The sequence below is a fragment of the Oncorhynchus clarkii genome, chromosome 27 (genome assembly GCF_045791955.1).
Source record: "Oncorhynchus clarkii lewisi isolate Uvic-CL-2024 chromosome 27, UVic_Ocla_1.0, whole genome shotgun sequence".
NCBI lineage: Eukaryota > Metazoa > Chordata > Actinopteri > Salmoniformes > Salmonidae > Oncorhynchus > Oncorhynchus clarkii.
In genome coordinates, this window is record NC_092173.1 from 4,458,387 (window position 1) to 4,476,156 (window position 17,770).

The 17,770-nt window shown below is 48.1% G+C and overlaps 1 protein-coding gene across 2 annotated transcripts in view; it reads right to left on the reverse strand.

Annotated features, from left to right (window-relative positions):
- LOC139386363 (histone-lysine N-methyltransferase 2A-like) overlaps positions 1-17,770 on the reverse strand; it is a 56,632-nt gene that overhangs the window by 34,421 nt on the left and 4,441 nt on the right. For both annotated transcript variants that reach the window (XM_071131906.1, XM_071131905.1), the window contains exons 2-9: positions 10,981-11,053; positions 5,797-9,170; positions 4,814-4,991; positions 4,078-4,312; positions 3,865-3,929; positions 3,217-3,780; positions 2,916-2,995; positions 814-1,056 (exon numbers count right to left, since the gene is read on the reverse strand). In XM_071131906.1, the coding sequence (XP_070988007.1) occupies positions 814-1,056; positions 2,916-2,995; positions 3,217-3,780; positions 3,865-3,929; positions 4,078-4,312; positions 4,814-4,991; positions 5,797-9,170; positions 10,981-11,053 (4,812 nt within the window). The remainder of the gene's footprint in view (positions 1-813; positions 1,057-2,915; positions 2,996-3,216; positions 3,781-3,864; positions 3,930-4,077; positions 4,313-4,813; positions 4,992-5,796; positions 9,171-10,980; positions 11,054-17,770) is intronic.

The following is a 17,770-nucleotide window of genomic DNA, read 5'->3' on the forward strand; positions in this document are numbered from 1 at the left end:
TGCTAGGGAGTGGTGCGCGCTGTGCCCGTCTCCGGAGTCTGACCAGTAGACCGCCTCGTTTCCCTCTCTTTCGGAGTCGTTTTTTTGGGTCGCTGCATAGGATCCACTCCTTTGTCCTGTTTGTAAGGCAGAACACAGGATCCGCGTCGCGAAAAACATATTCTTGGTCGTACTGATGGTGAGTTGATGCTGATCTTATATTCAGTAGTTCTTCTCGACTGTATGTAATGAAACCTAAGATGACCTGGGGTACTAATGTAAGAAATAACACGTAAAAAAACAAAAAACTGCATAGTTTCCTAGGAACGCGAAGCGAGGCGGCCATCTCTGTCGGCGCCGGAAGTCCATATAAGTTAACTAAGATGTGCCAAATAGATTCTATCCAGCTCAGGGCTCCAGGTATGCATTTGGTTTGCCAACTTGCTAGCCAAGTGGTTAGATGGCAAGATCAAGCTTCTTGGTTACAGCAGAGACAATCAATTCCCTCCTGGATCAAGAATCCCCTCCTACCTAAATTGTTTTGGTAATACCGTATACTGTACAGAATCTGTATGTAAATCTGAATACCTTCCAAACCCATTCGTAGCCTTTGATATGTCATAGTGGGCCCGCTGGTGCTGTCCGGTACAACCCTGTGATAGACTAGCAGCCTGTCCAGGGGGTGTACCACCATGTTATGTTAGAGGAGTAGCTCACTTTATTAAATTGTTCTTTTGAAATACAAAGAAGCTCTCCTTTTCCCTCATTTTGAGAGTGAGGCCAGCCGGTCCTCACCTTGGTAGAGAGAGCTTGCAAGTGGCGCCCGTGACTCACCTCGACGTTGCCACTGCTGGCACAGAGGAAGCAGACGACCCGCGGGGTGATTGGCACGGAGGTGAGGAGGCCGAGGCCGCCCGTGGCCCACACGTTTTCCACGTCATGGTCCTTCTTAAAATCCACTCTGATTCTGTGCACTCCGTCGCAGGGCACTTTCTGCTTGGCGGTGCCCCCAGTCGAGGGAGTGCTCAGCAAGTTTAAAGTACTGCTCTCAGGTTTGTTGGCCAACGGCTTCTGCTGCTGGGGAGGTAGAGGAGAGGGGTCAGGGATGAAGGCCAAGTGGCATGCATGGGACTTAGGGAATATAATTGTATATCACTTAATTGCCCATCCAAAGATGGACATTTATTTGCCTTTGGCAACGCCTTACAAAAACGTCATGTCGTAAAGGGAACTGCAGAATAGGGCTGTGGCGGTCATGGAATTTGGTCAGCCGGTTCTTGTCATGCAAAAGACTGCCGGTCTCACGGTAACTGACCGTTAACAGAAACACATCTAACATTTCCAGGCCTCCACGCCACATACAAGCAGCTGATGCACATTTTTGGAACATCAACATTGAAGAAAGTCTAATAAATGTATTTAAAAAATGTACACCATGGCAATAAATCCATATTTCTTTTTTAGGCAGGTCTAAAGAACCATTATGATATGAAGGAAATGCATTTCAGAAGATGAGTTGGCCTACTGTATGTTTTCTGGCTACGCACCATACCATAGGATGTAGGCTTGTTCATTTAGCAGACAAGATATGCTTATGAGTCCCGTGCCATTATTTTATCGCATAGTAAGAAGAATATAACTGAATAAATAAGACATTTTTCCCATTCCAGGGCAAGTGTGCATATGAAGTGGCTATGTTGAGCGTAAAAGTGATCACTTAAAAACCAGGTCCTATATGCTAGATTTAGAGTTATCTGGCACCTTTAGTTGTGAAGGATAGGTCGCAGGCGCTGTTCTCTCATCAAGTGATCACGTCATTCGTATATGCACTCGAATAGCAAATGGAGGCCGCTTTTCTATCGGTTCTAATACCTACCTACCTGGTCAAAAGTTTTAGAACACCTACTCATTCAAGGGTTTCTTTATTTTTACTATTTTCTACATTGTAGAATAATAGTGAAGACATCAAAAACTATGAAATAACACATATGGAATCATGTAGTACCCAAAAAAGTTAAGTTACCAGACTCAGAAATTGCGGCCCAAATAAATGCTTCACAGAGTTCAAGTAACAGACACATACATCTCAACATGAACTGTTCAGAGGAGGCTATGTGAAGCAGGTCTTCATGGTCAAATTGCTGCAAAGAAACCACTACTAAAGGACACTAATAAGAAGAGACTTGCTTGGGCCAGGAAACACGAGCAATGGACATTAGACCGGTGGAATATGTCCTTTGGTCTGGAGTCCAAATTTGAGATTTTTGCTTCCAACCGCTGTGTCTTGGTGAGATGCAGAGTAGGGGAACGAATGATCTCCGCATGTGTGGTTCCCACCGTGAAGCATGGAGGTGGTGGTATGATGGTGTGTGGGGGGGGGGGGGGGGGGGGGGGCTTTGCTGATGACACTGTCAGCGATTTATTTAGAATTCAAGGCACACTTAACCAGCACGGCTACCACAACATTCTGCAGCTAGTAACCCCCCCCAAAAAAGTTAAACAAATCAAAATATATTTAACACTTTTTTGATTACTACATGATTCCATATGTGCTATTTCATAGTTTTGAAATCTTCAATCTTATTCTTCTTGAAACCCATTATTTTTGTTTGTTTTGTACCAGTTACTCCCACGCAGGAGAAGAAGCCCAGAGGCCGACCCCCGCGGGCCCTGACTGCACTTCTTGTTTTGATGATAAGCGTTTGTGATTTTTGATTTCATTTGCATAGATGTCAGAGTGGTTAGATGGACAATAGAGCCCTGAGTATCAGGCCATTAGCGACCTGATGGTGAGTTAGGTACTACCAACGCAAGTCCTGAGTGCATAAGAGGAGATTACCGTGACTCAGCGGTCACATGGAATTTTACTGCGGTCATGACTCATGACTGCCGGTGTGGCGGTAAGACAGTCACCGCAACAGCCCTAGTGCACATACCTTCTCTTTTGGTTTGGTGGGTTTAGGTGGTGGTGGGACAGAGCGAGATGCCTGTTTCTTCATTTGTTTCCCTTCGGATGCTGAGGGGACACAGGTTATAAGAGTACCAACGTTAGCTACTATCCCATTTAGAGCAAATCAGTGCTTTAGACCGCATCAAGAGAAACTTAATTATAGTATTTAATAGCGTTAACAGTTGGATATACTAACATGCAAGGGAAAACAGCTATATTCTAGCCATTTCAGAAAGGGGTCATCATAACCATTACAATTGGAGATGTCATGCTATGGCTCCTCCTACCCGTGTCTGTGATGGGCATGGCTAAGCTCTGCTGCTGGGGCTTCCTCTTGGTTTCTGTGGGCGGAGACTTGGAAGCCCCTGCGCCCTCCTTTTTTGCAGTCCCCTGGGTGGGCTGTGGCCTCTGATGCTGCTGTGGTGGCTGCTGGGGCTGGGGTGTTGATGGGGAGGGGGAGCTCTGGAGTGAGGAGGACGATGAGGAAGAGAAGGAGGAAGGGGAGGAGGGAGGGGTGGGCTGCTGGGGCTTACGTTCCTTCCTACTAGCAGCACCCGTGGGTGCCGGTGCAGGATGTTTCTGGTCTTGCCCAGGGGCGGTGGTGCAGCTGGGGGCCTGGTCGTTTGGGGGGGTAGGGTTGTCGGCTGGGGGGGACTGCAACTGTGGCGGTGACTGTTTTTGCTTCTCCTCACCTGGCTTCGGGGGAGGGGTTACACTCTTTTTGCGAGGGGGCTCCTCCTTCAAAGGGGGCGGGACCTGTTTGAGACTGGGCTCAGTGCTTGTTGGGCCCTTGACGGGGTGTAATGCCTCCTTTTTTTCAGACAGTTTGTTCTTCTTCTTGTATTTTTTGCCTAAAAATAAAAATTATACAATCCCATCAATTACACTGAGAACTGTGAATGACAAAGACAATGTGGCTTTATGCAGACACAGACCTTTCACTTGCTTCTTGAGAAAAATCTTGGAAGGCATCCACTGCAAGTTCTGACACTTTCGGACCCTGAGACAACATACAAGCATTACAGTCAGTCACATTGTCACATTACAGTCAGTCACATCAGTCAAACATTGTGGCGTGAAATGAGTGAGACTGGGATAATCGCTCAACTCAATTCAACATAACAGGATTCTCAATTTATCATACTCACTTGCAACACTGCTTCTTGATATTGCGGCCCCCGAACTTGGGCTTGTCCAGGCAGTTGGTGCAGACTCCGCAGTCGTCGGGGACCTGGCAGCCGGGACACTGCCTGCAGCGCCGCGACCGCCGCCCTTTCCTGGGCGCCGCCCCTCCCTCCTGGATGATCTTGGTGTGCCTCATCACCGGCTTGATGGGAGGGGACTGGGGCTCCGCCTCCTCCGAGCCCGCCACTGAAGATTTGTCTGGGGGGGGGGGGGGGGGGGCATTCACAGCATAATATGGCGACGGATCAAAAAAGGTCCCAAGTGGAAACAGGTTATCACTCTTGTAATGGGGTGCCAGGCCAGGAACATATGAAACAGAATGATACGGCCCTTATCAAACGCCACGACTTCACAGCATAATATGGCGACGGATCAAAAAAGGTCCCAAGTGGAAACAGGTAATCACTCTTGTAATGGGGTGCCAGGCCAGGAACATATGAAACAGAATGATACGGCCCTTATCAAACGCCACGACTTCACAGCATAATATGGCGACGGATCAAAAAAGGTCCCAAGTGGAAACAGGTAATCACTCTTGTAATGGGGTACCAGGCCAGGAACATATGAAACAGAATGATACGGCCCTTATCAAACGCCACGACTTCATTGATTTGTCGGAGGAGCATTTGATTATGCGAGCGGGTCATACTTCACTACAAATATTCAAAAGGGGGCGTGCCCATTTAACACGGATCTCACCATCATTCCCCATGGAAGACAGGATCTTCTCCCTCTCCTCCCACGGCAAGGCACTGAGAGTGGGCATGTCGTCGGGGAACACGGCCCGGTTGCGGCCCAGGGCCACAGCGGCGCGCCGACACACGTGCTTGATGCGCGGCCCTCGCACCGACGTCTCCGAAGAGTCGCTCTCATGACTCTGGTGGAGTAAAGCCAAAACAAATCTGCAGTTAAAACTCACTTCACTGGCTCGAGATAAAGTGGCCAAATTCTGGGTCTGTGTTTCAATTATTATTATTAAAATTTTTAAAAAAAATCTATGTTAACTCTAAATCAGTCTCTGAAAGGGGCTACTCTGTAATAGGGTTATCCCAATACCAGTATTGAGAAGCTATGCAGATTCGTGGAAAGGAAACAAGGCATGAAGCAGACTTACATTTCTTGAGGAAAATAGTTATGTTGCAGACACATAGCCTGTTATCGCAGTCACATTTAGTTTATTTTCCAAGCTATAGACTACCATACAATCATTTACATACAGCAAAGTCTTGAAGCAGAGTTCAGTCTGCTTCAAGTTCTTTTTGTTTTGGTGGAAAATCAAGTATCAACATACTGGTATCGTGACAGCCCTAATCTGTAAACCATCATTCTCAAGGCTCTCTTACCAGTTGACGACAGTCCTCTTAAATACATACACATCTTTCGGGGGTGTTTTTTCTAAAGGAGAATATATTTGTGCACGTCTGTCTGCATAATGCATAATGTACAACGTGGTTTGGCAGAAGTCCCCTTGAATAAACCCCTTTCAGGGACATTCCTGCTATCAAGTTTCAGTCTGTGTTCAAAACACACAGTGCTATTGATGGCAGCAAACATGCTCAGAATCATGTCAAATGATTTCATTGTGGTTGTGAGGAGATGGCAATGAAACGTACCAAAACCCTTTCCGTGTTAAAGTAAACCAACAGAAATAGCCCTAGTCAGCGGAGAAGAGGGGAACTAACCTGAACTTTAGGATGGTCTGGGGATTTCAGCGACTTGCTCTTCTCGATTTTGAACAACTGCGCTTTGGCCTTCTTCAGCAGGCCTGCCACCCGCTTGTCGGCCACAGGCTGCTTCTCGGCGTGCGCCAGCATGGAGCCCAAGGATGGGACCGCCGGGGGCTTCTTGCTGCCGGTCTGCCCCGGGGGAAGGCCTGCCTGCTGGGCAGGGACACATGTTTTCTCCTTCTCCCCAGGCTCAGCCTCTGGCCCCCTCTCCGAAGGCCGGGTCTTTTTGGAGGCGCGGCCCTTGGTCAAGATAAGGGGGATAGAGGAGTGGACTACAGCCCTTTCTACAGGTGCTGCCTCTGTACCCGAGTCTACGGACACAGACTTCTTCCTCCCAAGTGTCTTTTTAGGAGCGAGGGAGGTCAGACACTCCTCCCCTTCCCGCCCCTCCCCGGAAAACAGGCTGGGTGTCCTATTGGGAGAGGCGTCTGGAGTGGACGCCTTGCCTCTCCTCTCCCAATCTTTTCTGCCCTCCCTTTTGTTCTCTTTCTCACGCTCTCTGCTTTTCTCGGTCTCCCTTTCCTTCTCCTTGACAGGAGCCGAGTCCCGGGAAGCCGAGGCGCTCCTCTCTCTCCCCCCTTTCCCAGCACCGCGGCCCGTCTCCTGGGGGCTGGAAGTGAAGAGAGAGAAGAGTTGGGAAGAGGAGCAAGAAGCGGAGTTGCCACCCGCACCACCAAGGTTCCCGGCTGCTCTATGTCCGTCGGAGGAGGAAGGTCCGTGTGTGGAGTGGCCCAGGGGGCCAGGTGAGAAGGTGCTGAAAGCGGCAGGCGTTAAGGCACTAGTGGGCAGAGAGCTGAGGGAATTACTGGTGCTGCTGGCACCAGTGGAGATGGAGCCTGTCAGCACAGACAGTTCAGAGGGACCTTTTCCGGGCGGGGCCCCTGGCTGGCTGCTCCTCGTCGTCATGGAGTGTGAGGGGGACCGGGGTTGACCTCGCAGGGGTCCCGGGGTTGTCCTCTTCTTGCGTCTCACCGACCGACCCGACTTGGGGGAGGACTGGAGGGGAGACAGCGATCCCGGGCTGCTCCCCGATGACGACTGCAGGGTGACCGACTCAAAGATGCGCGAGTGCGCCTCGCTGGGAGTGAAGCGCGGGGCGCGCAGCAGGGGGCTGCGCTTCTGGAGTGGCGACTCGAAGCGGGACGAGGGGTGCTGCTGGTGGTGGTGGTGGTGGTGGTGTAGTGGAGAGAACAGGCGGGTGCCCGCCCCGGTCCCACCACCCGGCGCCGGGTAACCCGCTGAAGCAACCGCCCCGGTACCAGCGCCATGGGGCATTAGACCCACGTCTTGAGCCGTGAGAGGTGGAGGGCGGAAGTTGTCGAAGATAGGCTTGCGGATAAGGCCCTCCTTCGCATACTTAGCAGAGGAGAAGTACTGCTGATCGGTGCGAGACCGAGATGTCCAGCGGAAGGTGGGCTCTCTCAGGATGGACCTGCGCTTGTCCTGCAGGCTGGAGAGCACCAATGACTGGCCCTGGAGAAACGGGTGGGGCAGGATCCAAGGGGAGTGGGGGTGATGCTCCGCTGTGTTGGAGCCTGACTGGGCCTGCTGCGGGGAGCTAAGGAGAGGGGGGGGCGGGGGGGACGAAGACGAGGAGGCGGCGGAGGCGGCCTGTTGAGAGTTGGACATCAAAACTCCCGTGGCCGGGCTGATGATAGCCTTCTTCCCTCCGGTGACCAGGCTGCCTCTTCCCCTCGCCCCAAGGCTGCCCCTGCCCACACCCTGCCCTCTGCGGCCCCTCCGGCCCCGCTCAATCAGAACACGCTGCTCCGGCTCGGGCTCTGACGGATGCCTGGAGGAGTGCAGCATGTCCCCCTCCCTCTCTCCCTGGGAGGATGGGGAGTGGTCTCGCTCGTCGTCATGCTCATCATCAGGCTCGGACAGGGCCTGAGTGCCCTCCGAAGCCTGGGAGTCGCACGACGAGTCGTCCAGACTGGGGCTGCTGGATCGGGACGACTCACCCGACGAGAGCTGGGAGGAGTGCAGGGACACCGCGCTGGAGCCACACGAGGCGACGCTGCTGCTGAAGCGCCCATTGCTGGTGCTGTTGTTGCAGCTGTTATTGAGCAGGCTGGCCGCCACGGCCGTGGCCCTGCTGGGTGTGACAGTGGGAGGCGGGGGAGGGATGGTGTCGACCGGAGCTGCGGTCACAGCTTTAGCAGCGGCGGCGACTGCAGCTGTAGACGCCCGCATGGGGGAGGCCACCGAAGCGGGATGGGGGGCAGCGACGGGGGGCGGAACAGCATCTAACCGTGCCATCTTCATGTGGGGGTGAGAGGCGCCGAAGCTGCCTTCGTCCTCGATGAAGCGCTTTGGGGTTTTAATGATGCGCAGCGAGACAGTGCTCACCACGGGCATGATGAACTGCCTGATGTTCTTCAGCTGCGTTCTCCTCCTCCTCCGGATGCCTGCCTCCATGGCTGCTGCCCCTTGGCCTCCTATGGCAACCACCTCCTTCTCTAACAGTTTTTTTTTCTGCGCACCTTTCTTGGCGCGCTGCAGCAGCTGCTTGGCGATTGCGGCGTCAGTGCGTTTGGAGGGGGGAACGATGCGCACAGGCTTGATGTGGCGAGGGCTGGTTCTCAGGTTCAGTGGCCTGCCCAGCTTGGAGGGAGAGGATGAGGGGAGCGGGCTTGAGGAGCTGTGGACGTCGGGGCTGTCGTCCTCCTCAGCAAAGTGGGACGCCCTGAGCTTAGACTGCTGTTGAGGAGTGTGGGGGTCCGTATCTCTGTCCCGGCGGACGCTGAAGGACTTTTGTTTGGTTTCCTCTGAACAAGAGGCCTGGGCAGCAGCAGCTTCGGCTTTGAGGCGCTCGGCAGATGGAGGCCGTCCTCGTCTGCGCCGGGGCACGCCGGGCACCGGCACACACTTCCTGGCGATGGCCTTGAGTGGGCTCAGTTTGACCTCCCGCAACCGCTTCAGTTTGGTCACCTTGGACTCGCGGCTCGCTTTGGGAGGCTTGGCCTCTGTGTCGTGCTGCTGCACGGAGCCCAGGGGCGTTCTCTTTGTGGCTTTCCTCTCCTCGTCCCGGTCCCTGCGGTGTGTAGTTGTGGAGCTGTGCTCCTGCCCCACCTGCCTGCTGTCATTGTCTGTATGGCTGCCGGCCTGCAAACTTCTCTGGGTGCCAGAGGCCGGAGGACGCCCTCTCCTCTTCTCTCCAGAGCCAGGCGGCCTCCCGGGCAGCCGCTTGGCCTTCTCCACAGGCCACTCCTGGCCCTCGGGTTTCCCCGAGGAAGGCGAGGGGGAAGGGCCGGCGCCTGCAGGCCCTTTCTGTGCAGTCAGGGCCCGCGGGGGTCGGCCTCTGGGCTTCTTCTCCTGCGTGGGAGTAACTGGTACAAAACAAACAAAAATAATGGGTTTCAAATAAGTGGGGCTACTTCTACTACTTTTGAGAGAGACACACACACACAACTAAAAGTATGTGGACACCTACTTGTCAAACATCTCATTCCAATATCTTGGGCATTAAAAGGAGGTTCTGCTCAGCGACTTTCTCTATTCAACCTGACAGAGCTTAAGAGGATCTGCAGAGAAGAATGGGAGAAACTCCCAAAATACAGGTGTGCCAAACTTGTAGTGTCATACCCAAGAAGACTCAATGCTGTAATCGCTGCCAAAAGGAGCTTCAAGGTACAGAGTAAAGGGTCTGAATGCATGTGTAAATGTGGTATTTCAGTTTATTTTTTTTATAAAATGTGCAAAAATGTCTAAAAACCTGTTTCGCTTCATCATTATGGGGTATTGTGTAAATTCCCAAGGATTTAAAAAATATATACATTTTAGAATAAGGCTGTAACGTAAGAAAATGTTGAAAAAGTAAAAGGGGTCTTTATACTTTCCGAATGCACTGTATATACACACACAAAAGTATGTGGACACCGCTTCAAATTAGTGGATTCGGCAACAATGGCTCAGCCACGAAATGGTAGGCCACACAAGCTCACAGAATGGGACTGCCAAGTGCTGAAGCGTGCAAAAATCAACTGTCTTCGGTTGCAACACTCACTACCAAGTCGCAAACTGCTTCTGGAAGCAGCATCAGCCCAAGAACTGTTCGTCGAAAGCTTCATGAAATGGTTTTCCATGGCCGAGCAGCCACACACAAGCCTAAGATCACCATGTGCAATGCAAAGCGTCGGCTGGAGTGGTGTAAAGCATCTCCGCCATTGCACTCTGGAGCAGTGGAAACGCGTTCTCTGGAGTGATGAGTCACACTTCACCATCTGGTAGTCCGATGGACAAATCTGGGTTTGGCGGATGCCAGGAGACCGCTACCTGCCCGAATGTATAGACACTGACAGTTGTGGGTGCATTGCATGATATATTGTGGTCTCTACCTTCTTGCCCTTTGTGCTATTGTCCGTGCCCAATAATGTTTGTACCATGTGCTGCTACCATGCGTTGCTGCCATGCTGTGTTGTCATCTTAGGTATCTTTATGTAGTGTTGTCTCTTGTCGTGATGCGTGTTTTGGCCTATATTTTTTATTCTAAACCCAGCCCTCGTCCAGGCAAGAAGCCTTTTGGTAGGTTGTCATTGTAAATAATAATTTGTTCTTACCTGACTTTAAAATAAAGGTTAAATAAAATAGAAATAGTGCCAAACGTACAGTTTAGAGGAGGAGGAATATTGGTCTGGAGCTGTTTTTCCATGGTTTGGGCTAGGCCCCTAAACAGTACAGCATACAAAGACATTCTAGACGATTCTGTGCTTCCAACTTTGTGGCAACAGTTTTGGGAAGGCCCTTTCCTGATTCAGCATGACAACGCCACCGAGAACAAAGCGAGGTCCATACAGAATTTGTTTGTCAAGATCAGTGCGGAAGAACTTGACTGACCTGCACAGAGCCCTGACCTCAACTCCATCAAACACCTTTGGGATGAATTGGAATGTCAACTGTGAGCCAGGCCTAATCGCACAACATCAGTGCCCGACTTCACCAATGCTCTCGTGACTGAATGGAAGCAAGTCCTTGCAGCAAAGTTCCAGCATCTAGCGGAAAGCCTTCCCAGAGGAGTGGCGCAGCAAAGGGGGACCAACTCCATATTAATGCCCATGATTTTGGAATGAGATGTTGGACGAGCAGGCGTCCACATACTTTTGGTCATGTAGTGTACATAAATTAAAAAAAACACCTCACCTGCCAACGTCCTCGACTGACTCTGCATTCTTTGGTGTTCACTGACTGTACCAAAGCCTCCAAACGCTCCTTCCTATGGCGGGAAAAGACAAGAAACATGAATTCTGACCAAAACGTTAACATGTTTGCCGAAATACTTCAATAGAATAACAGCATGATTAAAGTGTTGTTTTTAAGGTCAAAGTGATGAATGAATAAACCGATTCAGAATTCAAAGCATCCAAACACAATATTCAGGCCTAGCCGTGCACTTCAGTCATCCCTGTACTGATAGTTTAGTCCCCTTAAAAATGACGGTAGTCCCATCTCACTTTCACCAGGCTGCTGACTCACTCCAGTCAGGTTCCAGTCATTCCATTTCCCTATGCTTTCCAGATTAGGTGCCTAAACCCGCTGGAGAAGGTTCTCAGAACGTTAGACATTCTCAATTTGAAAATGTCCAACTCGGAGCTGAGTAACACAGTAAAGCCAAAACCACAAGTCAGTCGAGCATTTTCCTGTCTTAGGTAAATGCTAAGCTGATTAGGCACGCTCAGGAAAAAAAGTCTCACCGTCTAAAATATCTGAATAAGAGGCCAGGTGGCAAAAAGCCAAGAAGAGCAATTGAAGCAGGGGTCGGCGTTAGAGTTCAGAAATCAACCTTTTCAAACGCAGAGCATAAGAAATAAAAATAATCTGCGTTTTAAACCATTTCACCTGCGTTTTATACTGAAAGACAAGTTGTTTTTTCTTCAATAGGAGTGATCAGGGGCATGCAAATATACTATTCCCTTCACAGAAAATACATTAGCGCAAAACATAATTCAGCAGAAAATATCTTAATTTTCATCAGAAGCGCAACACTATTTGGCTAGGAGCCACACAAGTAAATGAGCTTACAATGAAAAAGCAAGGTACTTGTGCAAAAAATTATTCATGGCCATGATTGTTTCAATGATAAACATTAGAACTATGTATCCAGCTACATTTTCTGTTTGGCTTGAAGTTAATCTGGCATTTTACCTGAGAAAAGTAGGCTACAGCGAGAAAAGTAGCTACACAGTCAGAGCGCAGTCTGCTGATATAATGCCTGTTAGAGAACTCCCATCCTGGGGAAGAGCAACTGAAACACAAAATGTGTCTGATGTCAGGCAGTAGTGATGCACCAATATGATATTTTTGGCCGATATCCTATATTGTCAGTCAATTATTTTTTTTTTCTCCCTGGTTCGAAACCAGACTGTATCACATCCGGCAGTGACTGGGCACAAATTGGCCCAGCGTCAGCCGGACCGTCACTGTAAATAATAATGTGTTTTTAACTGACTTGCCTAATTAAAGAAAAAGTCACACACACACTAACCAAAAGTTATTTTGTCGGAATTTACATAAATCCCCATTACCAGTAAAACATAACCAAACGTATTTCTTTCACTCACTTGCTGTGATGTTTCGTTGTTCATTTGTTTCATTCTCAACCAGGATTTCTATGGAATGCCATTTGGATCTTTGTGTGTCAAATAACACAACAAACTGTTTCAGTAGCTATAGTTAGCTAGCTAACTACATAGCTAGGCGTCATCTAAAATAATCCTAATTTATAAAACAGTTCTTATTTGGTTAATGGTGGTCGGACACATCTATGCGAAGCTAGTCACAATAAGGATTAGGTACAATAGTGGAATTACTTTTATTTTGAAGTTAAACCACAAATTCCACTATTGTACCTAATCCTTATTGTGGCTAGCTTCACAACACATAACCCGGTCCGGTCGAGCATCACTAGCCAGATGAAGCTAGCTGGCTGCTTATGTTTGCTTGGGAAACAGGGTGAAGTAGCTGACTAGCTATTTATTTTCAATTTCAATAGACGAACAACAAGTGGCAACCTAGCTAATACTTACTCACAAGGATCCCTAAATCATTGCTAAGAATAATGAAAATGACTGCAGGTTCTATTGGTGATTGTTTTCAGGTTGGTTACATTGGTGCTAGCTAGCTACCCCAGCAGTTGTGGTCAAACAAATTATGCTTTATTACCAATGCGGTATTGCAAACACCGGCCACGAACAAACTTTTTTTGTACAGCTTTGACAGTGCTACTATCTTTGACACGCAAAGACCCAAACGGCATTCCATAGTATGTATGTCGTGAAGCTAATAGCAGTGACGCTATTACTGTGTAACTCCAGTAAGGCAACATCTGAAAAAAAAATAGCTCACTTGGTAGTGCTCGACCAGTCGGCCAAAGTCAACATCACCCACGACAGAGAACGGTTGATTGTCAAGGGCAATGAATTCCATTATCTTGGCTTTAATGAATTTCGGCTGAGTTGCCTCGCTGAAAAATGTCTTACTCTTTCAAATGACTGCTCGATCTACACAGCAGACATTGTGGGCTAGGTTAGGAGTCCTGTGTTGTACGTGTAGCGCGACATTTCACGTGCAGTTATTAGGTTATATAGGTATGCACGGTAGCTTTCACATCGGTTTTTAAAAACGGTTTTGGAGACCGGTTTTTGTTCGGAATTTCAGATGACTGACGTGACCCGTTACTCAGGCCCAGAAACTAGGATATGCATATACTTGGTAGCATTGGATAGAAAACACTGAAGTTTCTAAAACTGTTAAAATAATGTCTGTGAGTATAACATAACTGATATGGCAAGAGAAAACTGGATGGATTTTCCTTGGGTTTTTGTTTTTTGAGGTCACAGGCCATTTCAGTGGTAGCCTATGGGAAATACAAATAGATAGGACCCAGATTGCAGTTTCTATGGCTTCCACTAGATGTCAACAGTCTTTAGAAAGGGTTTCAGGCTCGTTTTTTTTATTTTTTAAATGAGCAAGTAGTTGGAAGAACTACAAGGTGTCTCAATAGAAAAGTAGCCTTGTTGGTGCGTGAATGAGGTGCTCGCTCTTCGTTATTTATCTTCCCTATTGAACATACTATTCTACAATAAATGTACTATAAAACGCCCATTCATTGTGTAGCTGGGACCATTGGGATTGCAAACAGAGGAAGATCTTCAAAAAGGTAAGTGATTTATTTAAATCGCTTTTTGTGATTTTGTGACACCTGTGCTGGTTGAAAAAGTATTTGTGTGGGGCGCTGTCCTCAGATAATTGCATGGTATGCTTTCGCCGTAAAGCCTTTTTGAAATCTGACAACACAGTTGGATTAACAAGAAGTTACGTTTTTAAAATTATGTATGACACTTGTATTTTCATGAATGTTAATATTACGATTTTTGTATTTTGAATTTCCCGCTCTGCAATTTTACTGGATGTTGTCGTAGGTGTCCCGCTAGTGGTTCACGCGCCAAAAGAGGTTATCGTCGGAGTTAAAACTAGACATAGGGCCGATACTGATGTGGCATTTTTAGCTAATATCGGCCAATTACGATATCTTTCATCCCTAATAAGAAGCATTTAAGATACGTTAACAAAAGCAGCAAGATATTTCTTAGGCATTCTCTTTTTTGCTGTGTGAAAAACACAGAATTCTGCGTTAACAGTGCACAGGGGCCCTAAGGGCTTTTTCGTAGCGTATACCGCAAAAGGAAAATTGCTGAATAAGCCAGATAGAGAAGCTACAGATAGATATTTCATCAGATGTATAAAATGTGAAGCATCCGGATGGCGTTTATGGTATGGTAGTAAATATGGTAGTGAGAGGAAGCCCAGTGGCCAGCAGTGGGAGAAGATGGATTTGGGCCGACATTCTGCAAATGTACTTATCGATGAAACATTTGATCTCAATACAGTTCTGTTCCAAAAACTAGAAATCGGTTACCAACAGAGTGGACTAAGTTTTGTAGATATTAGCCTTTGACAAAGTTGCAAAAAATGGCATTGTTTAAAAGGAATGCAAAGGCGAATAAAGTTATTGCACACGCGCACTTCAGAGCAGACGTTCCCCAACAGAAATATGCTAATGTATGCTAGAACGCACCATCGGATCTAGCTTGTGCTTGGCCTTGCCCACCATGGCTCATTTGTTCCCATTTGAAACGACAAGCTGTGGCCTACCTTGGTTTAGCATTTGATGGCCACAGGCAGTCATAAGGCTACACAGATGTATTTAATGATATCTATTGCACCGTTGAGAATTACATTTGTTTCTCTTCACTTCCAGGAAGTACCATCAAAGCACACAGGTATCCATAGCAGCAGTGGTTGCTAGGCTGCCTAACATCTGCTGTGATGTCACCCACTCAGTCAGGTCATCTTTGAGAGGGCCTGATTGGATGACTCATCTCCTGACATAACACACATTCACTTATTGAGGTACTTATTTTACTTTCCTCTTAAATGTTTCTCTCTTCTAAATTTTGAGGTAAGGCACAGTGAACGAGGCCATCTGTAGGAGTTACCGGAATTCAAAAATTCCAAAGCAACCCAAACAGCATGTTACACATGACTAATAGTGATCTCTCAGTTGACTAGGCTGCGCCTCAAATGCCTGTTTAAAACACTACTTGTGTCAAAAGTAGCACACTAGACAGGGAATAGGGTGTCATATGGGACACAACCCTCGTCTACAACTGTATATGATGATGGTGAACCTAATCAGTGCAGTCTCTACAGTGGGGTGTGGGATACTTTATATCAGGATATAAACGAGTCACAATCACAGGAAGTGTGTCCTTGGATTGATTCAATTAAAGATCCGCTCCGCTCACTTGGAGTTGGACAGAAATGGAATATTACTCAGTCTCCAGGACCCTCCATTTGTAATTATGTCTGGGCCACAGGATGAGTGTGTAACAGTAATTATAGAGAAAGCAGATAAAACAGGAGGCAGACGGACTCAATGTCCTCCAACACCAAGGTGGGAATGCTCATGAACTGAAAAAATGCCTGTACATTTAACAGCAAACGTATATTATATTGTCAGCTTAACTATCACAAGTATTGTTGTTTATGACAGTCAGCAGTACTGACCATTAGACTTGGACAACTGGGCAAGTTAAGAGGCCAAAGACAACTCATATATGCATGTCAGAAAACACAAAAGTCCTTAGATGCCCATCTTTGCTAGGCCTTACCCCCACAGATCATCCACAGCCACCCAACCCTAGGGCTGGTGAGATGAATATCTCAACGTTCCCGTGGAAGTCTTTTGTGTCACTCCGTGTCGGAGGAGTGGGGGTGTGTCATTTCATAATCTTTATTTAGAGCAGCATGTGGGGCTGCAGTTTAAGTCCCTTCGGCCCAGTTTGTAGAGCAGCTGCTGTCTAGGAGTCCACACTACAGTTAACTCCAACCTGAATAGCACAGCCAACTTGTTAACATCACATTTACTATTAATATAGTGATTAGGACACATTTGGTCCACTGCAATTTAAATTTGGCATATAGCCTAGATTTTTGTTTGTGACGACAAGTGTTGATCATTTGCAATATAATAGCAGCCTCAAATGACCAGCTTTGCCCTTTTAAAATCATTCATTTTCAAATCATGTTGCCCACCGATACCTGAATTTTTAGATCGATCCATCTCTCACTTCAACTCTGACACTGATTGACTCTGTGCTGCAGTTCATACAGGCAGTGTTTCTCAGCATCTTCTCAGGCAGGCTGCTAAAGCTGTTGGTTGGTTGCAGGGAACTAAGGGGGGCGGAAAGTGACAAACGCGAGTAGCTCGATGACATCACAGCTCTGCCTCTCTGGCACTCACACAAACACTCGTTCTCCCTTCGCGTGAACCACACCGCAAGATGTAAACAACAGAGCCAAAACATGAGGGGAGGAAGAGGAAAGGGGGATGGGCAGAAAAGGAGGATGTGCGTGTGTGTGTGTGTGTGTGTGTGTGTAAAAGGGGGAGGTGGGGGGCAGCATCTTGACCACCTGGTCCAGCAACTGAGCCTGTGCATGTCTCCAGGGGGACTGCGAGGATGAAAAGGGGTTGGGGTTGAACACGCTCGCACAGAAGCAAGCTAAATCCCAATCTAAACAAGCCTCCCACACACTAAAAGCCTCCCACTCCCCGTGCAGCCAGCCATGCGCTACAGAGGCACACACTCACTCCGCGCCCACAGGCAACCCGGGGAGAGCAGCATGCTGCGAAACCAAAAAGGCTTATGGGCTCGCTTGCAGGACAGGGAGCCACCTGCTACGGCTAGGACAGGGGAAGGCAGGTAGCCTTGCGGTTAAGAACATTGTGCCAGTAACCGAAAGGTCGCTGGTTCGAATCCCCGAGCTGACTAGGTGAAGAAAAAAAAGTGGGGAGGGGGGGGAAAACTGTCTGTGCTCTTGAGCAAGGCCATAATTGATTTAGAATGTAGGTTCAAAACGAATACAAATGTAGAATGTACAGTCAGGGAGAAAGGGGATGAATGGCAGCATGCATAGCCTAGTCGGAAGGCTCTTGTTAGAAGAGGGTGACAAAAGCTTTTGTCGTCTACTCAGACTCCACATTTTCTTACTCCTGCTTGTGTTTGTTTCCCATCCACAACATGCTAATTTGAACCTACATTTCCACATCATGAATTGCCTCGTCTTTCCTGATAGATTAGCTAAAACAGAGCAACAAGTCCAATTCAATGCGGAGATGTTCATGTTCCGGTCTGCTAGTTGGGCCTGTCCCTTGCAAGCACAAAACTATCAGAGCGGATGTAAAAGTGGTTTAAGGTATTCGGTTTTGCGTCACTAGCAAGTGGGTGTATGTGGGCGAGGTGAGAAGCCCAATGTGACTGTTCTTTAATCAGAAGAAAACTCTATTCAGCTAACGCTTTATAAAATGTATTCACCTACTTTCAACATCTGTCATTTTAAAACACCAGGCAGAGAAGTCCCAGCAGTAGCT